The sequence below is a fragment of the Tiliqua scincoides genome, chromosome 3, assembly GCF_035046505.1.
Source record: "Tiliqua scincoides isolate rTilSci1 chromosome 3, rTilSci1.hap2, whole genome shotgun sequence".
Lineage (NCBI taxonomy): Eukaryota > Metazoa > Chordata > Lepidosauria > Squamata > Scincidae > Tiliqua > Tiliqua scincoides.
In genome coordinates, this window is record NC_089823.1 from 165,817,662 (window position 1) to 165,844,382 (window position 26,721).

The 26,721-nt window shown below is 43.1% G+C and overlaps 1 protein-coding gene across 3 annotated transcripts in view; it reads right to left on the reverse strand.

Moving 5' to 3' along the window:
* Positions 1–26,721, reverse strand: part of INPP5A (inositol polyphosphate-5-phosphatase A) — a 311,939-nt gene that overhangs the window by 214,033 nt on the left and 71,185 nt on the right. For all 3 annotated transcript variants that reach the window (XM_066619882.1, XM_066619883.1, XM_066619884.1), the window contains exon 3: positions 2,112–2,212. In XM_066619882.1, the coding sequence (XP_066475979.1) occupies positions 2,112–2,212 (101 nt within the window). The remainder of the gene's footprint in view (positions 1–2,111; positions 2,213–26,721) is intronic.

Genomic DNA, 26,721 nt, shown 5'->3' on the forward strand with positions numbered 1-26,721 from the left:
GGTGTGGGGAGCCCTGCGTGACTGTCTGCAGGGCTCCCCAAACCTTCAAAAGTGAAAGTGGAGCAATTGTGCCCTGCCTCCGCTAAACCGGAAGCAGAGCGATTGGGGAGCTTCTGAAGCTTTGGGGAGCCCTGTGGACAGCTGCGCAGGGCTCCCCACACCCCCGGGAGGCTGCAGGAGGCTCTGGTAAGTACAGCCAAGCCCCTGCAGCACCCTGAACAATGGGATCCTGGTGATCGCATCACTGCCTCCTCCCTGCCCCTGCCCCTTAAGGGGGCAGAGGCCAAGGCCCATAGGCTGGGGCATCGCGATGCCTCAGTTTGAAAACCCCCGCCCCAACCCTTTCCCTAATCATGAGATAGTGACACTGGCTTTATTGATAGCATTAGTTAAAAACCCTTCTTTCTTGAGGAAGCAAAACTGTCATTTCATGTCATTTCATCCCAAGGCCAGTATTTGAAGTGTCCCAATTATGCTGAGAGTAGGCCACAAAACAGTATTTTGAAGGTATAACAATGCATAGCCAATTGTATTATACAATACAAAGAATAAGGCAACTCATCCCCCAATCTTACTCTCACCAGTTTAAGTGATACAGGAGCACCAATGAAGCACACGTTGCATCCTATGGTGCAGATGTGCCAGATGACTGGGAGAAGTAAGTAAAAATAATTTTTACTTATCTCTCCATAAGCCTGGCCACCAGTGGGTCTTTTTGGACCTATGTCAGCTATTCAACTGGCACAGATCCAAGGAGTCTCGGGTGCATCAATTTGGGAAAGGGGGATAAGATCCACACATGTGCAACTGCTGCTATGATTCACCCTCTCCCACACTATAGAAGCCCCCTGCTCCCCTCTCAACCCCTCCCTGACCCATCCACAAAACACTCCAGCCACCAGCTTACCTGCTCCAGTGTAGCCAGGGTGAGCTGTTGACACATGCGCGGGGCCACCAGCCAATTGCACTGGAGGTCCCGCACTGCATGACAGCCGCAACCCTTTTGTGACACCACACTGGGACTTATGACAGTGGACCACAAGTTCCGCCACCCTATTCCCTTGGCAGGATTGGGTTGTTAAAAACAAAAAGATACACATGGATACGATAAACATCAAAAAGGTGAGATTATATATAAAACATCTTAACAACAAAGCACACAAACAAATAAATCATACATGTGCTCCACAGAAGTCCACAATTATATATATTCTGTGTGCATTAAAGCACAAAAATAACAGCTACAATAACTCACTTCCCAGACCTATATCTGAACGCATCAATATAATTCATCTACCATTACAAATTGTAACATCTATCAAAACACTGAAGGGGGGGGGGAGAAAAGCAACAGCTGAATCTAGCAAGTCAATGTTGTTTAGTTGCCCTGTGGATGTGAAATGCTATCTCATTCTAAACACGTACTGCAGAGATGGTAATGCTTGTTACATCTGACCCTTCTTCCTTACTCATTAGCTGGGCTGAAGATTCAGTGACAGAAGAAAATGACACTTTCTGTTAGGTAATTCTTCAAAATGCAACCTCTTCTCACACTGCAGTATCAACCATGTGACTTAAAAAAAAACAGTCATTGTTGATTGACACCTCCTCCCCTCTCGCCTACTATTGTCATTGTATCAGATACACATTGCTAGTTGTGTAAGTTGAGAGACAGTTTCCAAGGTACAGAACAGCATTAGAAATCTTACAGGATTTCTTTTAAAAAGACTTGCCAGTTTCACTTAGTAAATTCTTTTATTTGTAGTTCTACAAGCAACCTGACAATATCACATTTTGTAATATATATAGGACATACAGTGAAATATCATAATCTTCTCATCTAAGGAAGAGGCACTGTGATTAAGGCTAATCACTGTGGCTTCTAATTTTTCCCCCCACCACACATGAAAGTTAAACCACTTGTCATTGACTTTCTTATAGTTAACACACACAGACACTGTGAAACAAAACCGGAACACTGCATCAAGTTTCACCACAATTATTTTTATGTCAATCTAACTTGAAAATCTAACTTGAACAGTCTACAACCCATGGCCAACATACATAGATGCTATCTAACGAGGAAAAATGATATTTCTTGTTATACTTACTTAACAAACTTGTCCACATGTGACATGGATGCTTCATAGTTTTTCCCACCAAACTCTTGACAGTGTAATGCCATGAAGTGTGGCTTGTGTGCGTGTACAACCTGCAAAAAAAACAACAGGAGTATGAGCATAACCACAATTTGAAAAATAAGGTACAAGTGGACTGAGACTACATGAAATTAATGTTCTACAGCAGGGGTGTCCAAACTTTTTGGGATGAGGGCCACATCATCTCTCTGACATTGTGTAGGGGGCTGGGGGGGAAGAATTTACATTTCAAATTTGAATAAATTTACATAAAATGAATATATTGGAGATGGAACTTATATGAACGAATGCAGGTCCTGCAATAGCTCAAGGCCTTGCACAAAGCAAGGCCAGACTTTCCTTTCCTGCCACAGCTTCATCACAGATGTGAAAGCAATGGAGGGAGCCCTCATCCCACAGCTCACGCGAGAGGTCAAACAGTTGGCTGTCATGCTGAGAGCAGTTCCATCAGGCCAGCATGGGCTCCAGCAAGTCTCCAGAGGACCAGAGGCTCACTGCAGTCTGGAGGTTCCTCGTGGGTCGCACTGGGAGTCCTCAAGGGCCACAAGTGGCCCCAGGGCCGGGGTTTGGGCACCTCTGTTCTACAGAACAATGCAACAACTTTTACAGCACAGCATTTTAAAGCCTAAAACATAATGTGAGAATGTAAAAATAACATTGCGTTTTGGCTTATATATTCTGAATTGAAAATCTGTTTGTAGCAAAAAAAAGTTTGAATTGGCCCTCACTCTGATGTTACACAGATTTTTACACCTATGCCATATTTGAACAATATTAACTGTTTTTCATGTATAGGGATGATCCTATAAACAGAATACAAATGGAGTGAATTGATCCAAAGTTATGTTGATGCACAACTGTTTGAGAAATTTGTACTATCAATGCCTAGAAACTTATTTGCCCCCTACACTAACACCAAATTTTAAAGCCCTTGATAGATGCAAGGCAAACAGCAGGCGTCCCGCTTGTGTACATAAGCCTGTCAAAGGAAGACATATAGTGAGACAGGTTGATAAAATTAAATGGTGTTTGTTCCCATATAGATTTTGGAATTGACAGCATGCTGGAACAAGCCCTCAGAGAGTACTGTTTTATGATGAACAAGAGCAAAGATAATAGAGCTGTTTCCTGTGGGATGACTTCAGACAGTGTCATTAAAGATGACTGCCACAGAACACTATTATATATAGAGAGTCTATACAGGTTGAGACGAATTGGTTCTGTTCCAAGCACTCATGTGGATAAAATAAAAAAGCACTATAGCAAATCAATTTAAAAAACAAAGTTTCTTTGCTCCAGTAATTGAAAAATAGCCTTGCTGACCTTTTGACTCTAAGATAAGAGTCATTAAGACAATCCATCAGCACTTCACTCAGCCCCTCCCTTCACCAATGCAAAATGATCACCTTTCTTTCACTGGTGGCAGGAGAAGAGAAGGATTGATGGATTGTTAGCCTGCAGCTCGCTCTCTCTCTCTCTCTCTCATTAAGGAGGCTGTTGTTAAAGGACTGTTCAGTTTTTTAAACTGATTTTAAAGGGATGCATTTTTCCCCTTCTCCAGGGATTAGCACATTCTTTAAATTATGTTTTTAACTTGTTTTAACCTTGTTTTGTAAGCTGCCTTAAGTCCCTTCGGGGAGAAAGGCGGGGTAAAAATCCAACATACAGTAGCAGGAATGACAAGCCTGGTTATAGCGCAAAGTCAGGCCTGTACTCCTGCCTGCTGACTCCTATCACATGACAGGGAAGGGCCCTGCATACATTCCACAACTTTCTAAGATGGTAAGTACTATTTCATCCTACAGACTTCACATGGAGTTCATCTGTCAAAAAGTCTGGCTGAACTAGCACTGAAACATTTTCAATCAGAGTTTTTAGTAAAGTGTCTCCCATTCAGCTTTGGGAATTTTCACACATCATGTAAATGGCCCACATCAAGCATCACATACCCATGTACGCAACCATTTATGGCCAATTCTGCAGTATGTGAATTCAGGAAAGATAGCACCTGGGAGACAGGGAAGCAGCTTGCATGCACTCACCAAAGATACAAACCACACAGAAAAAATAAGCAGGCAAAATGAGATAGGACACCAGTTAGGACTCTCCATCTCCTCTACTCATTTCTGAAGGTACCAAAGAAGAATAAAGCAATTGGCAGCGTTCATATTCAATTAACTGTAGAAATCAACAAATTGTCCTCCAGCTGCAGGAACCAGATGGGGACTTTCTCGATATAAGAAACCACATGTAAAAAAGATGCCCAAAAAATGTATCAAAATTGCCACAAACAAGATAGAAATTAGTGTGTGTGTTGAGTTTTGCCTTCTGCTTTCAAGACCTTTAGCTACATTTTCAAGCTGTCCTCAATGTATAAAGAAGTAGAATCTTATTTCTATCACAAGTATGAAAGAAACTCTTGGGTTCCGTTGGTGAGCATTGGCATGGGCCAGTCCATTGGGCACTCAAGCCACCTGACCAGGTTGGAAGTCAACTGCATAGACTCAGGTGGCCTGGACATCTCCAGTCAGAAAAGTAAAGGAACGCCCGTTGTTGGTTCTATTACTCACAGGGTCAGCCCACATCCCAGGGAGATCCAGCCAAAATCCCAGTGGGAGATGCTAAAAGAGGTAAATTGAGTACTTTTCTGGAGAGGGCTTATGTCTATGTAAATTGCATCAGAATTTTATTGTTATTGTTTTGCCTAATTCTAAGATCAGTGTTTATCCAACTGCAAGTTTCTATTTGTTTTACCACCTCTTTCTCCATTTAATTTATACATTTTTTTTTAAAAAAAATTCCTGTTATTTGTCTATAACTCAGTCTTCCTGCCCAGAGTTATCTGCCCTCATCCCCGTCGACTTCTCAGGGCTAGTACTACCTAAGGGCAAATGCAGGTAGGAGTTGGAGTTGGTCTAGTCCAGGGGTGCTCAATAGGTAGATCGCGATCTACCAGTAGATCGCGAGGCAAAATGAGTAGATCCCAGAGCCCTGTCTCTCCAAACTGTTAATATGTCAGTTTCGTCTAGTGACAAAACTAACATATTTAGCTGACACTAAACTGACACTGAAACTGACACTTCAGCTGCTCTTCAGGCATGCAGCAACAAAACTGATGAAACCGACTAGACTCTAGTCAGTTTCATCAGTTTTGTGGCGCTGCATGCTGGAAGAGCAGGAGCTAGTGGGCGGCGGCGGGAGGGGGTGCTGGGCTGCACTGGACTGAGGCGCTTCCTGGGGCTCCGTAGCGGAAGGGGGAGGGGCGGGAGTTCGAGATGGAGTCGCTCTGATGGCAGTTGCCACGGGAGGCCCCGAGTGACCCTCCCCTTCCCTTCCAGTCAGGTCCGGCCCAACCCAGCCCAGCCATGCCCGGCCCAGCCGCCCCTGTAGGAATCCAGAGGTAAGTGCTGCAGCCGCTGCCGCTCTCGGTCAGGGCTGACAGGTGAGACGACCCCCCTGGCCCCCCGCCACTGCAGGAGGAGGGCCGGTGGGAGCAGTGTCTCCCCCGCCTGCCGCCTGCACACGCAGCCCCTCTCCATGGAAACGGGGAAGCCCCCCACCCCTTCCGAGGAGGACCTGTGATGCCTCCCTCTCCCTGCTGGTCTCGGGGCGCAGCCACAAAGAGTTTGGGGGGGCGGGGAGTGGGGAGCTCCTCCCCCCCGTAGTGCAGCAAGGCTTGGGGGGACCTGTGGCTGCCCCCAGTATGTGGGGTGGGGAGAGAGGAGAGGCCTCCTGTGTGCTTCCTGAAGCATCTGGTGGACCACTGTGGGGCACAGGAAGCTGGACTTGGTGGGCCTCCTCTGACCTGGTCCAGCAGGGGCTCCATACATCAAAGGGGGTGTCAGACGCTTCCTTCCCCCCTGGTAGATCTCCGGGCCTTGCTGGGTTTCAAAGTAGTTCTCGAGCCAAAAAAGTGTGAGCACCCCTGGTCTAGTCAGTCAGCTTCGCAGATCGTTTTTACAGCAGCAGACTTCTGGGTTGGAGCTGGTCTTTGGGGGCTTATCCAGACAGAAGGGGACATGAGGAAGGAAGTTCAGCTTTCCTAGGGTTTGAGGGCAGGGGAGAGGAACTCATTCTCATTTCTGAAAGTGAACATTAGGAATCCTGCATGCTTGTATAAGCATTTCCAATATTGGGCATCTCTCTCTATCTCTCTGTCCACTGTGCGCTTGTCACCCTTGTCACCACTGTGCGCTTGTCCACTGTGTCCACTGTCACCCTTCTGTGGGTGAACTCAGGGTTGGCATCCTGAGTCACGCGAGCCAAGTGCTACATGTTTTGCTGATTCCGATCGAAAACTTCAATTGCCAAAATTGTGCTGAAAAGTGCAGACCGAATTCCCAATTCACGTAAATTTCTAAAATCATATCATGCTGATTAAAAAAAAAGAACCAAGTAAAACGTATTAATTCATTTCGATTTTATTTATTTATATAAAACTGATTTTTTCCCCAGCCCCCAAATGTGTAAAATATATTATGCAGCCCTTGTACTGAAAAGTTTGGAGACCTCCAATATAGGGGTTGGGATCTCAGACTTGGACCAGGAGGAACCTGAGTAATTGACCATGAATGGGTCAACCCTGAAATCTCAGAGGCTTATTTCAAATATACTTGGATTGGGATAAAAAGCCACAAACTACACCTTCCGTTAAAATACAGGTCCAGCCTTGTTATACACAGATTTTTTATACACGGATTTGACTCAACACGAATGACCCCCCTGCAAATGAGAAGGAATGTGCTTATCCCTGGAGAAGGGAGAAATGCACCCCCTTAAAATCAGTTTTATCTGTGATTAAAGCAGTTAAAAAACTGCTTTTAACTGTTGCAGAGAGACAGTCATACAAGTGATTACAGGTATAGCCCAAGTATCCACAGATTTTTCTATCTCAAGAGAAGGGCCCTTTAAATTAAAGGAAAACAGTCATTTAATAATGCCAGAGAGAGCAGCTGGCTGACAATTCATCAATCATTCTCTCTGCAGGCTTCACCCCTCCCTCCCCCTCCCCAGCACATGAAAGAAGGCTAAATGGCAGCAATTATTACCTTCTCCATTCTTTCCCTCTTGCTGGGGCTCCTGGTGAAGGCTCCTGGTGTTGCTGCCTGCTAGTGAAGCCTAAGCTCCTGGAGAGAGACTGATTGTCTCTGTGTGCATTTCAAAGGTCAGCAAGGCTGTTTTTAAATCACCAGAGCAAAGAAACTTTGTTTTTCAAATTGATTTGCTATAGTGCATTTCTTGCCATCCACTGAAAGGAACACTCGGGAATAATTAGACTCAACCTATATATGCTTAATGCTGGAGGGCTTGGTTTTTATTCTTTAAAAAGCTGCAGCAGAGCCTGATCAAGGTCCATGACATGGGAGGAGGGGCCTTTAAACGTTTTCCTTGCCACAGCACACAAATTCCACCTCTCCTGATGGCTACTACTTCTCCAGGGAGGAAGAGTTCCCAATGCCACTACAGGGATTTTTTTTAACCAAAGCCCAAGCTTTAGCCATAAAATGCTGCAGGGCCTCAATGTTTCCATAATAGGTGTCCCCTGCCTTTAAAGCGGGGGGGGGGGGCCTTCATTTTGTCCAGAAGTTAGTGGCACACCCTCTACAGACCACAGTAACTTCTTTTTTTAAACATTGCAATGGTATATTTTAGATATAAAATAACAGAGTAAGGAAGGAAACCTAAGCGCTGAGCACAAATGCCCAATGGCTACATCATAATTACGTGGAAAGCTCTGGACAGCACTTTTGTTACAATTGTACAATTGTTACAAATTGTAATTAAGGTCATCTCTTGTAGGAAGTTAAAATTTAAGTCTTTAAAAAGTCTTGCTACATGAACTCAGCAGTTATGGTTAGGACACCCTTGTTTAAATTTAGAAAGGTCCTACAAATCATTTTGAAATTTCCATTATTCTGCTGGCAGAGAAGAACACGCCTGCAGAATACTTCCCTGATGTCTACCACAAATTCTCCTCCAAGCAATCCCAGGCTTGTTCAGATGTGGGAAATGGGGGCACCACACCCATTTCCACTGCATATGTTCCTGCATAGGTTTGCCATCATGAGGTTGGTTTTGTGTCTAAATTTTCAAATGAAATAAATTAAAAAGTGTTCCAGCAGACTCCCCTAGTAGTCCAGCTGTTTTAGATTACATGTGTACCAAATTCAACACTGATATTCATACGAGCAAGGTCCAAGCAACTTTATAATACATCGATGCACACATTGATGCTCAGAGGGAACAAGGAGCAAACCACTTGTCATAAATTAAAATCAGAAGCCCCAAACTGCTCACTGCTTTAGCTTTGCACACCCCGTTCCATTGCCTGGGAAGGCAATGTCCCCACAGGAAAAGGAATGGGACTCATGAAGCCAGCAGCACTCCACCCTTCGGGGCGAACATGGAAATGCCTGGGCAGAGACTGAGGGCAGTCATGTGTCCCTCTGGCATAGCACTCAGGGAACATATATAAAAAGATTGCTAAAAACAAATCTCCTTCCAAGATTTCAAGCACTGTACCAACACAGTTTCCATGCCACCCGGAAACCAAATCAAGGGCATTTCAATGCAAAAATATAGGAAAAATACGTTGTGCAACATAGCATTTTGAGAAAGCAAGCAAGTACTGTTATCCATCACTTTGAAATAAACGCATTAAAGTAAAGTGCCTGCCAGACACTAATGAGTTAATCAATAAGGGGATTTTTATTCCTTATTGCCACTTTGTAGGAATATAGCAGTTGAATCTGACCCCAAATAGTCAGCAGCAGGTCAAGAGCCACATACTGTTTACCTATGTGGTGAGGGTTGGCAGCATGTTGAAAGACCTACCAATATCAATCACAACAGGTCAGTGGTAAAAGCAGAATACAATTAGGTGAGAGACAAACACAGAAATGTAACACATTTTTACTTTTCACTGTAATCAAGCCTGAAACCAGGTCAAGCTTTTTGGCTAATGCACATTAATTTAACTGGAGGACCCAAATGATTTATTTCAATTTAGAACATTTCTATAGTCATAGTCAACTTTACTTGTACATTGCTTTTTGAAATAAGAGTGGTTTACAGCACATGAGGTGCTTAACAAACGTAAATGAATATATTATTATTATTAACATTTATTTATATACCACTTTTCAACAAAAGTTCACAAAGCGGTTTACAGAGAAAAATCAAATAACTAATGGCATATATCAATAAAATAAGTAAGGGCACAATCCTAACCCCTTATGTCAGTGCTTTCCAGCATTGGTACAGTGGTGCCAATGGGATGTGTGCTGCATCCTGCAGTTGGGTGTCACTCACGGAGGCCTCCTCAAAGTAAGGAAATGTTTGTTCCCTTACCTCAGAGCTGCATTGCCCTTATGTCAGTGCTGGAAACTGTGGTGCCAGTGCTGGAAAGCACTGACATTAGTGGTTAGGATTGTGCCCTAAATCTTTAGCAGTCCTAGACATCAACAACAACAGCCACACATTCTTTATAAAGTCTCATGCACATGAATGGCGTAACAGTAATCTAAATATATATTATTAGCAAGCTCAGGTGGCTGAGTGCCTATCAGTTTGTAAATGAAACATGGCCACCCACAGACAGGGTAGTGGTTTTTAAATACTCAGGGGGACTCCATAGTATGCAGAAGTATTTAAATTTGTAAATGAAAAGGGGAGGAAAAGGAAAAACCCAATGCAGGCAGGAAGGCAGAGCAAGGAAATTGACCTGCTTGAACCAATTGGGTAGAAGAGAGGAGCAGAGGCAACACTTTGTCACAGGTCCCTTTTGTAATATAATATCCACAAACTAGTAAATGAGACAGACTTGTTAGTAAGTAGTAGTTGCTTGGAACTTTCAGGTGGAGATACTAATCCCTTGAGGCTGCAGATGCTAACAAATCTAGTACAGGTTGGATCTCATTATTAGTGAGGGTTCAGTTCCCAGAACACACTTGGATGGCAAAAATCTTAGCAAATCAATTTAAAAAACAAAGTCTCTGCTCAGGTGATTTAAAAACAGCCTTGCTGACCTTTGTGATGTTAAGATAGAGTTATTATGAAGCACTTAATAATAAACTTAGGAGTTTATTTAACTCTCTTAAACTCTCTATTTAACTCTCTTAAACTCACTTAAGAGAGACTTAAACTCAGTCTCTCTCCAGGCACTTAGAAAGGATTATCTTTCTTTCACATGTTCAGGGGGAAGGGAGGGGGTGGCTTGGAGAGAGAATGATTGATGGATTGTCAGCTGGCTGCCCTCTCTCTAACTATTGTAAAGGCCTGTTTTCCTTTAATTTAAAGGGCCCTTCTCATCATGTTGAGATAAAGATCGCTACAACAGTAAGAAAAGCCTTTTAAAGGGGTGCATTTTCCCCCTTCTCCAGGGATCAGCAGCACATTCCTTCTCATTTGTTGGGGCCATTCCTGTTGAGTCAAATCCGTGTATAACAAGGTTGGACCTGTTCTGTGGTTTTATACTTAAAATGTTTTATGGCACATGAGCAGCAAGGCCACGTTACATCACAGGCCCTAACAAAATCTAATAATAATACTGAGTTGTCAGTAAAACGCACCACAGGGCTGAGGGATCAGTGATTAATGGCATAATCCTATACAAACCTGAGGTGGTGCAGTGGCCACTGCGCCAGCATACACTGTCACAAATGTGCCATAAAGCAGGCTGAGACAGGGGCACAGGCAGGAAGGCCTGTGCAAGGATAAATACATGCGGGAGCAGGTAAGAGCTGCTCCAAGCAGGGGAGGGGTGTTAGGGAGGGGGCTGGGATGGGCAGATTGGGTCTCAGGAAGGGGTTTGGGATTGCTGGCAGCTGCACAGGCCATATCCTATCCCTTGCCTCAGGCCTGAAATCATGACATGATTCAAACCAGGCTTGCACTGGCTATTTAGCAGGCACAGGTCTGGGTAGACCCACTATGCTGACTGGGACTTTCTCCAGGGCAAGGGGACAAATGTTCCCTTACCTTGAGGTGACCTCCAGCCTGTTCACTTCCAGCATAAGATACAGCAAGGCCCCCCTGGCCCCACTGCATCAGTGCTGGTTAGGATTGGGTTGTAATTAAATATACATTATACTCTTTCTTCTGTAGTCTAATGATGTCCTTTTAAATAAAAAAAAAACAAAACACAGGCTAAAAATCCAAGACAACTGTTAGAATAGTCCTTTCACCTATCTGGCTCTACAACATAAAGGCCTTCTGCTCACTTTAAAAAGATGAGACAAAAGAGTTGCTTAACAATTATTTGTTTGTACATGTTTATAACGCCCTTCCTTCAAGGAGCTTAAAGCTATGTACATGGTCCCTACCCTCCTGTTGTTGTGAGGTTAGTGAAACTGAAAGATAGTGATTGGTCCAAGGTTACCCAGGAAACTTCAGGGTTGAGCGAGAATTTGACCCTGGAAGATCCAGGTTTAAGTCCAACACACAGTCATGTTACAGTAGTTATCTATTTGTGGTTCTTCAAACCTGAGAAGAGACTTGTAATTAACACTGGAAGGAGCAGTATTTTATTACTTTAAAATAGTTATTTTCAACTACCGTGCCATGGCACATTGGTGTGCCACAAATGGTCTGCAGGTGTACCGTCCTCCAAACTCTCCAAATAGATGACCATCCTCCAAACTCTCATATCAGTAGGCCATTGGGAGATGTGAGCCCCCCACCAGCATCACCTTGACAATTTTAGCACCTTCTCAGTGTGCCATGAGATGAAAGAGGTTGCAAATCACTGCTTTAAATGGATATCGTTTGCCTAAAATGACTTGGAGTTTTCAAGATGTGTTTTAAAGAAGACAAATAAGAGCAGCTTTCGCACGAGTTGAGGGAACTGTATTATTCATATTTGCCTTAAGAAATTCTTAAGCAATTTACTACTCCCGCACTGCCAAATGCCACTGACTTTGTTCAGACAAACTTCTGTTTGTTCTTCCTCTTCACATAACCTTCGTCAACTTGTCTGCATTCTTGATAACCAGCTCCTGTAAAGCATAAAATGGTCTCTATTCCTACCGCCTATTTGTTTCAAATGATAGTATTGTATAATCAGCTTAATACCACTGGGAAAGTGCAAACAATTCTGATTGCACTGTTAGAAAAAATAAAACTAATCAGGAAGCAAGTTTTAGCCGCAGCAAATTGAGGCAATATTCCCCTTACTGCTCAACTATTACAGCAGCTATTAGCTGGTGGGATACCAATTTCCTTTTGCATACAGGCAACTGCAGTAAATAAAATAAGACAGACTGCATCCCCATGAAACAAATTACTTTTACGGACTTTCTTTAGTTAGCTATAGCTACAAGAAGCTAAACTAATCTTCCTTTTTAGTATGTTTTGAATCCAATTATGCATACTTGTAATTGAGAAAATGGGAGTTTCTATTTTTATTTTATTAGTTTATGCAAATGACACAAACCTTTAAACAAAAACAGGACTGTAAATGCAGATGCAGAATAGAGTACAAGTTCTGTTACCCAGACCCTTAAAAACTTGTTTAACCAACATCTCAACAGCAGGTGGAGATGCCTCTTAAATAAGTGGGTTGCTTAACACAAAGTAAGTTAAGTAACCCTCCTGCCTCCCTCCTGCTACACTTAACCACTTATGTGGTTCTCTCTGCGCTGTGATTCCATCCTATACCAGGGTGCTATACCTATACCAGGGTGCTGCAGGAATGTTTCCATTCCTGCAGGAGAAACATATCCATTGTAGAGCATCCTGGTTAAGGATGGGATGGCTGTACAGAAGGAGTCCTGTAAGGTAGGTAAGCATGAAAAGGAGCTTAGAGGGCACCTGTGGGTTTAAAAAAAAAGTTTCATTATACAGTAGCAGGTAACTCCCTTTTCCCAAGTCTGCCAAATAAGGTGACTTTTACTATACTTAACCATAAAAAGGAAACAGTATAATTTGCAATTATTGACAATATTGTGTCAAGCTTACGAAATTATTTTTCTAAAACTAATGAGATTTACATCTGGATCTATTTCATTCAGAAGAAGAAATTCACAACAGGTAAGTTTCCAAGTCATTTATGCTATGTTACCCCATCTGATACTGATTCAAAGCACCCTGTACTGTATAACTGTCTTTTTAAATCTGATGTTCCCTTATCCTAACATTAAATTGACAGCCTTTCCATCTTAGCTACAAGCAATATTCTCTGAAAATATTCAGAAACTGACAGGATAATACTCTCTGCCATTCTGAAGCAACTAATATGCCAGTTCCTTGGAGGAAATTATTAAGAGTTTATTACACTTCTCAGAAATTTCCAACGAGTCACCAAATAATATCATTCTAGGACTAAAAGACAACAGATAATCTGTAATTAATTACTTTAACACATCCTAACAAGCCTTTCCACTATGCTTTTGTAACAGGACAAAACCAACATGTATGATTTTTTTTCAAAGAGGCATTTAAAAAAAAACCACCTATATTGTCTGATATAAATAAAAGGAAACAAACAGGTTATACATTGAAAATAAAAATTTAAAAATTGTACAAATTAAAGGGAAGAAAGCAAGTGAGAACTTCTTCCTTTTTCCTTTTTCAAGTTAAGGCACCTGCCTCTTAAGACTTCCTCCACTTTAAGGAGTTGCCTCCAGCTGCCTCTGCTTGCACCCCACCCCAACACCACTGGCTGCAGGACAAAGACTGGAGGTGAAAGAGATCTGCACTGTTGACATGGTTAGAGCAAGGAGAGATGGGACACTGTGTGGGAAATTAATGGTTTTCCTTCTGCAAAATGTCAGTTATAACAGCAAATGAGTACTGTAGTTTGAGTCAAAATAATGGCTTGGAGGGATAGAGTTCAGCATTTATGGCATTTGTTTGCAGCAGTGAACAAGTTGCTTGTTTCCACTCTCTGTCTGCAGCATTCAGTTGGCAACTAAATGCCTCCAGGAAGATCAAAAGCCAAACCAGAGTGCAATAGCGTTCTCCTGTTGTTTGTCCACAGAACCTAGTATTTAAAGCAGGGGTCTCCAAACTTTTTGGCCAGAGGGCCGCATCAAATATCCGGCATGGCATGGAGGGCCGGAAAAATATTTAAATATAAAATTTAAATAAATAAATTAGAGATTGAACTTAGGTGAGTTAATTAAATAAATGAATGGGCTCATTCATTCAACCTCTCTGGCCCTCAGAACACCCTCCAGACACTATCAGAGCACAGTTCTGGTCATGTTCAGTTGAGTGGGCCAGAGGCTTTCAGGGGACAAGAGGCTGGCCGTGGGTCAGAAAGAGGCTTGCTGCAGGCCGCATCTGGCCCCCGGGCCGGGGTTTGGAGACTCCTGATTTAAAGGAAGTGTGTTTTCTCTCTCAAATATATCAGGTTCTACATCTCAAAAATGGATAAAACGTTTTGTGGAAACTCTTTAGCATGCTTTATTCTTTGATTATAGAACACTTATCATGTGTGGTTTGAGTTACTTTTCTTTCCTATTTTTACATTTTATAAAATATATATTTTAAAACACAACAGCAGGAAAAGTAAAAAGACATAAAACAATTTTATTCTTATTATAACACTGAAGCATATTCCAATATTAAACTGCAGTACATGCCAAAGAAAGACTGGGTAGATTATGTCCTGCTTTGATTGTATCATGCTTTTTTGTCCAGATTGTGTTTATCTTGGTGGCCAAGAACTTGTAAGTACACGAAGTAGCTGAAATGAGCAGAGCAATTCTCTGTGGGCCCCACCTCCTGGCACTTGACCCACCAGGCTTCACTTGTGGAATTGGCTTGGCAAGATAAGTGCAGCACCCCAACCGACACACATGCTTTTCGAAAGCATCAGCTGCCAATGAGGACGTCCCAACTTGCCCCCAAATGCAATTCAGCCATCCCAATCTGAAATGAAAGCTGAATGTGGTTATTTAAAATCACCTCCCTTAAGGCTCAAACTAAAGATTCTCAGCATCAGACTATGAAGAACTCTAGATGTGGCATGCCAGAACAAGGAATGTAGAATGGCACCAGAATCAAATGCTACAGCAACATCAATATCTATCATCAGTTCCATTCCAGAAAGTCCTCACTTTAAGTTGTTAATATGTTCTTGGAAACTGCAACTTTAAGCAAAGCAACTTATAAAGAAAGCAGTTTTACTGTAGGCTAATTGATATACATAAACAAGAGTTATGTTCCTACAGCATATTTCTGGTCACAAAAACATCACCAAACTTCTGAATAAAGACCCAAAACACTTCTAATATTTAACACTGAAATAAACGTGAGCTTTCCAAGCCAGAGAAAACCCACACAGACAGGGGGAGAATGTACAAACTCCACACAGACAACTGCCCTAAACCAGGAATCAATTTTTTTCCTCATCCACTTTATAATGAAACAACTTTGAATGAAACAACTTTAAGTGAGGACTTGCTATACTTGGTTTTTTTCAGAATTAACATCTAATGGATAAATTGCTTTATGATCACTTTATGTCAGAGAAGTGGAAGAAAACTGGCCTCAATACTTTTCTACTTCAGATAACAGAGGACGGGGGGGGGGGGGAAAGGGTTAAGAACAGTTGTCTGAGACATGGAATTTTGTCCTTTCTGGAGCCAAACAGTGAATCAGCAGAGGAGGGGAAAAGACTATTTGGATCAAGTTAGCGCTCCCTTTCACACATGCACACTTGCAGAGATAGGGAAGTTTTCCAGGCACAGAAAAACATGTGACCCAAACTCCTGAATGTACGTAGATGATACATTCCTCAACCTACAAAACTGTTTCTGTGCAGAGATTGCCCCTCACGGAATTAGTGCAAATGGTTCAGCTCGCTCTGCTGACTTAACCACAACTTGTCACGAACACTTCCACTGGAGGGGAAAAGGCGGAAGCTAGCTTGCAGAGGTATCTGCACTCTAAACCTCTCCGTCAGTAGCATACCCATTCCTAAGTCCATGTTTTAACAAGAATTCCAGAGCTATTTCTTTAGAAACAGCTTACCAACACATCCCTTGCATGATTGAAACAGAGAAATACCCTGCTAAGTCACACTGACTGGTACAGACATTAAAAAGCTATCTAGAAAATAAGGCTCTGTAGGCAACGTACGTATTTTCTTGCTACTATACACACACAGGATACCACAAGTTTCCATGATGTCACACATAGGGCTTGGCTGCAGTCCCAAGTATGATAAAACTTGAGTTCTTCTCCCCTCCCTCTGAACACTCCACCCTCCATTCAAACAGTAAACCTACACTTCAGTCTCTCAGTTTCACTTGAACTGAACTTATATGTATCCTTTAACAAAAACTAGAAACAAAAGAACGGTCAAATAAGCTCAGACAATATACAGGTTGCATCATGTTAGCCTCAGCAAACAGTCTTCTCATCTTAGCTTTGGCAGGCTGAGATCTAGGAAGATAAGCTTAAACACTTAACACAAACACTAATTTAACACATTAATTTAATCCTAATTGCTCATGTCCTTCAGCATCCTGTTTCCCACCATGGCCCAAAATCAGCCGCTGGAGAGCCCAGAGCTCTCCCACTGTTGCTCCTCTTCAACTAGTATATGGAAGCAAACTGCTGCTGAACCTGGAGATACAGCACAACCATCATGACTCATAGTTGTTGATAGCACTGTCCTGCATGAATCTGTTCAATCCCCTTTTAAAGCTATCCAACATAGCAGCCATCACCACACCTTGTGGCAATGAATTTCATAGACCAGTGATGTGCTATTTTTGTCTGTGTTACATCTCCCATCAATGTTTTATTGCAGCGGTTCCCAATCTTAACAGTTCCGTGTCCCAATTCGCCCTCTGAAGTGGGTCATGGAGCTCCTTATGGTACAAGGTAGATCTCTTTTGGGTTGCACCAGGCCAGCAACCCATTCAACAGGTCTCCACGCACCTCAGAATGGCTCGCAGAAGCCTCCAAAAGCCACTTCTGTTTTTTGGAGGTCTGCTTTTTTAGTCCTTGTGGATTAATTGATATTTTAATTTGTATTGTTTTAAATAATCTCCCTTGACCAAACAGAAAACAAATAAAAGCCTATTATGCGAATAGAAAGGCAGAGTATACGTTGCTCAAACAGATATATCTCAACTGAAACAAGTGAGCAATAATTTCCACAACAGAATAAAAAAAGGACTGATAATTTAGAAGTTAATAACTTTTTTTTTTTTTTTTACAAAAATGGATCATGGAATTAATCATCAGTGCAAATTCTCAACAATATGTTGCTATCTAAATAACTGAATTGCCTATTCACATTTCAGGTTTGAATAGGGTACCAATATAAACATATGATATTTAACGCAAGTTGAAATGCTCCTGCAGAAATTAGTAGACATCTGTCAAGCGTGTTTTGCTACATTCCAAGTTGATGAACACAAAGTTATAAAGGTGGTAGTTCTTAAGGAGCCGATGAGCCCCCTCTCCCTGCGCATGACCAGGACAGAGGTATGACCCAGAAGAGGCTTCCAGCACTATCAAGAGCATTGTGTCAGGCCCAGTGTACAATGGGTCACAACGTACCACGCATGGGCTTGCAACCCACCAGTGGTGGATCATGACCCATAGTTTGAGAAACACATCATTAAATTTATAGTGCAATCCACATCTTGTTTCTGAGACTTGAAGAGATAAAACATACACTTATAGGGAACACAACATGCAAAACAGAGGTATCATTGGAAGACAATGGGAAAAGTATTACAAAGACCATAGCATGGCTACACAAGATCACTTAATTCAGACTAACCCTCTGTGGTCTAACTACTTTGACATACAATCAGAATGACTGAAGACTAATATTTAGCACTGATATAGCATGTTTACTGCGCTCTCCTTTATATAGCACATTTGCCACTTTTCATTTGACCTGCAGGGGTGTGTGTAAAGATTACTCAGATAAAATATGTAAAGTGCTTCAAGGGTTTGAAGAATTTCACACATATTATCTGAGTAATACTTACAACTCTGTAAAAGTAGGTCAAATGAAAAGTGGTAGAACTTCTCAGGTTTTTTTCCAGTGCATGTTTATAGATGGAGTAGAGATTCTAATTCATGGAAGTATACACCAGGGGACCGCAGTGAATCTAGAGTGTAGTGCGTTACTTTGTGTGAATGTCATAAGGTTTCTGGAGTCTGCTCTAACAGAAGCCGCAAGGGAATACAGTGGTGTCACAAGGGTTTGTGTCACCCAGTGCAGGAGGCCAGCGCGAAACCCCCATGATGGAGATCCTCCCATGCTGTGGTCTTGGCAATGCCCCGGGCAGCGGGCATGGTGATGCACCATTGCTCCTCCCCAGTTGCTTTTTTGGCTGTAGTTTTTGATAGAATAGAAATATTTCCACGCAATTTGTTTCACTGCAATCTGCATGAAATTATGCATTTAATAATATATAACATGATGGTATTATTCAAACATACCAAGATTTAAACAATTTTGGCCAGTAGTGGTGTCAACCGCCCCTGTGCACGTCACTCGGTGCAGACCGTACCCCCCTGTACCCCCCTAGCAATGCCACTGGGGGAATGTCAATCCACAGAAAGCATCAAGCAGGCAAGAGACAGAGCTCTATACTTATTTGCTCTTGCATCGTGAAATACAGAAAGATTGTAAGAAGAGAAGACTTTCAGCACACTTGTTTGCTCACAAGTACGCCCCATAGAATTCAGTATGACTTAGGGTGCAATACACACTTTCCCAAGAATAAGCCCCACTGAGCACAATGGGACATATGTATTGCTGAGTAATATGCACAGGATTGTGCCTTTAGTGAGCTTAGAGTTGCAGTATAAATGCAACTATGTTGATCTTTTGCAGCAACTGTTGTTGCACTTAATTCCTACCCCTCATCCAGATTGCAAACAATTTATCAGGACGAGCATGAATGGAACAATTGCTGTAGTCTAGAACAGGGGTCTCCAAACTTTTTGGCCAGAGGGCCGCATCAAATATCTGGCGTGGTGTGGAGAGCCGGAAAAAAAATTGAATATAAAATTTAAATAAATAAATTAGAAATGGAACTTAGATGAGTGAATAAATGAATGAATGGGCTCATTCATTCAACCTCTCTGGCCCTCAGAACACCCTCCAGACATAATCAGAACACAGTTCTGGTCATGTTTAGTTGACTGGGCCAGAGACTTTCAGGGGACAAGAGGTTGGCCGTGGGTCGGAGAGAGGCTTGCTGCGGGCCGCATCTGGCCCCCGGGCCGGGGTTTGGAGACCCCTGGTCTAGAAGCAAGACTTACTAAACACAGCAGGACCTACTTTTGAGGAAACATGCAAAGTCTCAGCAGCTTAATGCTATAGTTGATTTCATATATGGTCTGCATTTTAAAAAGCACTTTAATTCCTTGAGACATATGAATGCGCTATTTTGTTGAAAATAGCAAACTACAAAAGCGAGAAAGCTGCTCTGAAAGTTTCACGAGACAGAATGAAAGTAAACAGCAACATAGTCACATGATTTCAACACAGAAAAAGAAAGGAAAAAAAATCTGAGTCAAAGGCATCCGCAATGATACTTTCTAGAAATGCATGAGAACACAACTGACAATTCTTCCTCTTTTTCAAGGGACATTTGTGCCACATAGAAAAGGACTGCTTAACTTTCAGTTAAGAGGTTATGAAAATATGTTGACACCACTATACATGCAAATTAGATTCCCCAGAAGGAATGGAAAAAAAGTGTGGTTTGTGGTTTATCTCGGTTTTAACTTCACAAAACAAACTACTTATCTATAATCATTTTCCAACTCCTCTATTGACATATGCAACCTATCTCCAACAGCAGTCATTTTTAAAAAATAGAAAACACTGATTTTTCCTAATTTGGAAGTACACATATATCAAACTATTAAGTTTTATAGATCATTTGAAAGTTACATTTCCCTGTTTGTACTTTGATTGCTTTAACTACATTTGACCCAAGCACATTGTGCTTAATTCTGTTCCTTATGTAGTAATTAAAAGAGATGAATTAATTCTCTGGGAAGATGGTGTGATCACTGGTTTATTTGATTTTAACGATATGGTAGACACTACGCGCTCCAGGGTTGAAGAGGCAGAATATAATCACCAAAGAACTTTTAAAGAAGACTGGGGGGGGGGGGGAGAGAGAAAAGCCCCAACTCATTTGCTGCGGGCACCTAAAAGGCAAAAATCTGGGTTAGTATGCCTGCCAATTCACTGCCTTTACTTGATCAGACTCTAATAGTGACAAATATTTAGCAAAGCCATGAAGGAGACAGTACAGACGTGCCCTGGAATCTGTGGGATTCCATTCCAGAACCCTCCGCAGTTAAGTGAAACCGCAAATACCAGGGAATGGTCCCCTCAGTGGCTTTCCTGGGCCTCCTAATGCCCTAAGGTCACTTCCAGTTTTACGAAAAACCACAAGCCTTTTTTCCCCTTGCTGTGAGACTCAGTCTGATCCCGGTAGAGGCTGTGGACAGACAAGCATGCCCTCTGCTGGGATCCGAAGACCCTCCAGATGGGAGGGAACAGATGGGGGGCCTCCGGGGGACACACAGGTGGGCCCTGCAGACCTGATGATCCATGGATAAGTGAAACTATGGATATGGGATCAGTGGATACAGGGCCCCCTGCATACTTTTTTTGTTTTTCAGTGTGTCATGTGTTAGGAAGGGCAGCATGAGGGTTGCTTGCTACCAGCTCTGCATCACTTAAGGGAAACATAGTAAAGTTTCTCCTGCTGGTCACCTGTTACAACTTCAGCCATCGCAAACAGGAACTGCAGCAGGAACACAAGCCATCATCAGTGGCCAAGGTCACTGCCTAGAACTGCCCAGGACTCCAATCTGTTTGCTCTAGGAGCCAGGGAGTTGATGTGGATGACTGGCCTGTGTCTACAGTGGGTAAAGGTTAAAGCCTGTTGTGCAAACAAAAAGAAATTCTCCTAATCAGCATTGGGGTTGAATACTTGACATCAGGGCCTCTGAGAAGAATTTTATCAAGGCATACTGAAGTTTTGGGGGCTCCTTTTGGGGATACAAAGCTTCTTTTGGGCCCTTCCCCTTCTCCGTTGGATCATAATTTCATTTAGTCATTGGATCAAAATTTCTACAAATCACAAAATATAACTGTGAATGCTAATCTTCACACAATATATGCAAACATTTTCTGAGATCATAGGAAATTTCCAGCTCCCCTCCACTGACTCCCAGGCTCCCTTTTATCCTGGGCCCAGGTAAGATGCATCCCTGCCCATAGACCCTGGTGAGATAAGAAAATGTAAGATCGTAGGAAATTTTTTTGCCCTCTTTTGGTTCCTGGGCCCCCTTTTTGACCCAGGTACAAATTACCCTTTGTACCCTCCCCCCCATGGGCCATGTTCTCCAACTAATACAAATGCAACTTGTAACTTGTAGTAAAATGCAAGTTTTAAAATACAACTAATACAAATGTAGCTTTCCCCCCCCCCCCCCATCTAAGCTGCTCCCTTCACCCTCCTTGCCATCTCTGCTGCTGCTGCAGGTGAGGAAAGTCTAGGGAGAGTATACTTTGGAAGAATAAAGAGCTGACAGGGACCGCTGGCGGAGAGAGGTTTGTAGTTTCCTCAACCTGGAATTGTCTTGGGAAATGATCCCATTTTGTCCTGCTTTTTCCTGAGAACTCATCAAATAAATTTCCAAGTTAATCTGAGAAAGGTGGAGTATGGCCTACTCATCACTAAAAAATAATGTGCCAAATCTACATCAGAGCCACTATCTCTGCCTCCTCTGTCAGTACTGTTTGTACAGATGCTTTCAGAAAACTTGAGTGCATATATTGGTGTGTGTGTTTTAAATCTCTTTTCCAATGGCACTTTTAACACTGCAAGGCGGAACTCTTTCTCCAGCTTTGACTTGCATTGATTTTCCACGCTGGGCAACACTTGCTGAGCTACAGTTGTCCAGCCAGACCAAGTCTGGAGAACAGAAGAATGGTCCATGAGGAAATATGAATGGTGCAGTGGGAAACATTTCTCTTAAAACCAGAATCCGGGGGGGGGGGGGTGTCAATATGATCACTTGGCAATAAGTTCAGAGCTTAATGAACTTACTGAAAAAAGGAGTTCTTCACAGACCCACTTACGGAATTCATGCCTAATTGTGAAGTCTGTTATGTTTTCATCACAAAGGTCCCCTGAGCCAGCCTGAACTAGGCTCTTTGTGATGTCAGAAGTTTTTTCCAAGGAGAGTCAAGGTCAAGGGTGCTCACACTTTTCTGGCTCCAGAGCTACTTTGAAACCCAGCAAGGCCCAGAGATCTACCAGAGTTTTTTTACAATGTTCGTGCCATCATAACATATAACATTTATGTGTACAATGTATGTTAGTGTACCTTGCATAACCGCATGAGCCAATATTGCACAACACAACATAATTAACTATAAACATTTTTTGTAATTACTTGAGTTTACTTTGATGACTTGCACTGAAGTGAATCAGCCAAGGATGCATAGTCCGGACAGTAGCTGCTGACAGCCAGCCTCAAGCACACTTCCAAATGTTCATCAGTCATGGTGGAGCTGTACTTGGACTTAATGATCTTCATGTAGGAAAAGGCTGACTCACATAAATAAGTGGAGCCCTTCCTGCCTCAGGTGCTCTTATATCCCCAAGGGCCCTATTGCCTTCAAGTGGCTGCAGCTGTGCAGCACACTCAGCTGGATGCCCAGGCCTTACCCTTAAAGGGGCCACTGCTGACACCACATCTACCTCCTCACCAGATCTTCCTCGATTCCAATACAAGTGGGGGGGGAGCAGATCTCTATACAGACCAGTGCAAAAACAGGGGAAAGGTAAGTCAGCCCTAGTAGAGTCAACGGGGCTCACTCCCAGGGATGCGTGGATGGGAGAGAAGCCTGCCAGTGGCTCCTCTCCAGGTCTACTCACGAGTCAGCCCCAGTAGAGTCAACGGGGCTCACTCCCAGGGATGCGTGGATGGGAGAGAAGCCTGCGATCGACTCATTGTGCCTCGTGATCGACCGGTGGATCGCGATCAACGTATTGAGCACCCCTGGTCTAGGTCTACACAGCAGCTTTTGGTGTTTGGTTGCAAGTCAGCATCATGTTTGTGCTCAGGATGGACATGCCCCATCATGACTTTGTTGCAGGGCTGGAGCAGCTCTTGTTTCTGTTTCTCTTCATCATCTGGGTTTTCTGGTTGGTTTACCACTCTTGGGTTAGGAAAAAGCCTCCGTGTGAGAGGAAAAATGAGTCCTGGCCTGACTAAGGGGTCTCCTGAAAAGTTTGTCAATACCTCACTCAAGGAAGAGGAACTGAACCTGATTTACTAACATTCTGAATGTAAGAACTAGTTTTTTGACCTAGACCTGAGGACCATGAAGGAGGGTTGCCAGAACTCCTCAGGTTCAGGCCCTAGGACTGCTCAGATATGTAAGTGACTAGAGAAGGACCTGGCAGATAGAACATCTAGCAGTAAATAACACCTATTTCCCTGCTTCACCCTTTTAACTGGAAGTGAACAGGGAAAAGATAGCTCACACTGCCACCACTCAAAGTTAGAGAGTTTATATGGAAGGAAGCCTCCTTGAGAAAACCTCCCCCCAAATGAGCAGTAGTCCCCAAATCCTGGGCATCCCCTAAGAATCAAGCAGCAACAGAATGCGTGTGGCAGCCTGTAACTGAAAAATAATATATGTCCCCCCCATATGTCCACAATGTTTTATTCTTTTCCAGTTTGTGTAGCAGGCTTCTGGCCCCACAACCAGGTGCTCAATGAAGAAAGAGATATTGAAACGGTGAGCAGCCTCTCTCTTAGTCAGAGACCTCACGGGAAGTGGAAGGTTCTCTGGTTCCTTCGTGTTCTCACATCAGTTCATGTGGTCCTTCGTCTCCTCTTTGCAGCATTATTGATCTACACCATAAACTACAGCAACAGGTTCGGCAAGATATACTGCAGGAAGAAGGTTGCAAGAGGGAAGTGGCAGCTAGTGTCCCCTTTTGCTACAGTCACCCATAGTGTCAAGCTTTGACCAGCAGCTTTCCTTGTAGATGTGGGGAATATGACATAGAGAAGCATTATGCCTGCCATGTTTTGGTCCCTTCTGTGATCACATCAGCTCTGACATCACTTTCTATATCTGGAGGGATGAGCACCTTGAAGAAGTCTCTCTGCAATGCTCAGCTCTGCTTCATTTCTGCTCATCAGTGAGCTAGAGTTCTAATGCCTGGTATATCTTTGTGTCCACTAAATGCCAATCTCGTTTGTCAAAAATATTCTTGGACTCACTCTGCTCTTTGAGCAGCACTTCGTCTTTGGCAGACAATGAGATCCCCAGCTGGTCAGGTAGCCCACTTTCTTCACCACCTGATGCCCCAATGAAAGATGAAAGACCCCCTGGAGCTAGGCTAAAGAAGATTTGCCATGAAGTCAGGATCCATCAGATCGTCAAATTTAACATTAGAAAGAAACATTTCAAAGGTTTATGGGAGTGCCCTGAGTCAGACTCTCCGAAACAGCAGATAGACCATTTGTCCAGCCTCCAGGCATCACTGAGGCACACTCAGGGCCAATGCCAGGCTATTTGGTGCCCTACTTACGTGCATGCACGCGCGCACACAGAGCTATGGAAACCTTGGATACAGGGGCACTATTCAAATACTAAAGTAGCCCCCACATACCTCCCACACCCATTCCATTAATTTTTGTGATTCTTCCTTAAACAAAGTGAAATCCTTGCTGAACTAAAGAGTGACAGTCAACAAGCCTGCATGCTACAGGCAGGAGACCAGAGATATAACTAGGGTGGAGACTGAGGGGCGTCTATTCTGGCCACTATGCCAAGGGGAGGCACATGACTGCCCCTCAGACTCTGCCCTAGTTATGGAGGAGGTGCTGCTGGCTTCCTCCCTATTCCTTTTCCTGTGAAGAAGAAATGGAGATGTGAAGCCACCACAGCAAGTGCCTGTCCTCCGGGGAGAATCCAGAAGTGACTGTCTTGCACCGCAAGCAACGCAAGGCATCCCTTCTGGATTCTCCCTGGAAGACGGGCACTCACTGCAGCTGCATCATGCCCCCATTCCTTCTCCCATGGAGGCTCCCTTTGAAGGGGAGCCTTCAAAGGAGAAGGAAAGGAGGTGCAAAGCTGCTTCGGTGAGTGCCCCCTCCTCTGGGGAGAATCACATGACACATGATATGATGTCACATGATATGATGTCAAATAACATCACTGCCCTGGGTGCCAGGGTAGTTCATTTCACCTCTGCAGGAGAGTAACTCGTGAACGGGAAGCACTTCCTGTTAACATTCAGTTAGGTTCCATCTAGCATGCAGACTGTTGGCGCTTCTAGCATTAGTACACAAAAACTAAGGTAATGGAATAGGCACAGGGCCCATGTGGATTCATGGATAACTGAATCCGCAGATACCTGGTCCACAGTTACAGAGACCCGCCTGTATGTTTTGTGTGCGTGTTTTATCCATTCAGTTACGTCCAACTCTTGACATCTTTATAGGCGAGAGCTCCCTACGCTACCCTGTCAAGCATGGCTCAATTGTTGGACGTTCATCTTTGTACCTGTTTTGATGTTATCAAGCCAGCACATTCTTAGCTTGCCCCTTCCTCTTGTTCCATTGTCCATTCCTAATATCATTGACTTCTCTAGTGAATTTGTACACATGGCATGTTTTACGTTCATTGTGGTATTGACCTTAAATTTTTTTTTAATTATTGCATTTTTGCAGTTGCATTTTTTTTACATGGGTTAAAAAACTAATTTGTATAAAACTGTGCCCCCGAGGTCTGCCCTTAGGTAGCTGCCTAGTTCTTCCTGACCCTTTTCACACCTGAGCACATCTTTCCTCAGTTGTGGCAGGCCCAGCACATTTTCAGCTAGGGAATCTCTGACGAGGAGCAAGGAAGGAAACAAGAACACTCTCTGCAATCCAGGCTTTTGTCATAGCAGAAGCCATGCTAATCCCTTTTCACTGCCAGTCAAGTACAGGGGACACAAGTCACTTCTGGCTGCTAACTCCTCATGTACCAACCTGCTAGGTGTTGGTACCAAGATCCTCTTTGGTAGCCATTTTATGGGTCCTATGCCATCTGACCTGAGATGGGTGCATCCTTCACCCCTCTATTCTTCAACTTTCAGGCAGAGAGCAAAATAGGGACAGGAAGAACCAAGCCAAGGAGGAAAATACTGTACTTGTGGGCTCCTTTTGACTTGCTGAGTCACACATTTTGCAGATCTCAAGGCATTAGGGTATCAGCTGTTTCCAATACAGTGTGAAAAATGCATCTTTTACGTCTATAGTCCTACAGACTAGATTTTACCATTTGTTTTGTGCAAGACAGAACACTTTTATATATAAATGATTCACCAGAGTAGTCACCACCCAGAGAATTCTGTAATATCAGCCCACATCTAAATAGTCTCACTGACTATTCAGTTCAGTAGATCTCCTCTGGAGTTGGAAGTACAGAATGGAAGATCATGTCCATGGCAAGGTATTGTATTTGTTCCACATTAAATACTAAATATTTTTTTAAGATGACTAAGGTTACAATCCTTAGCAGGAAATTTACTTCTGAGTC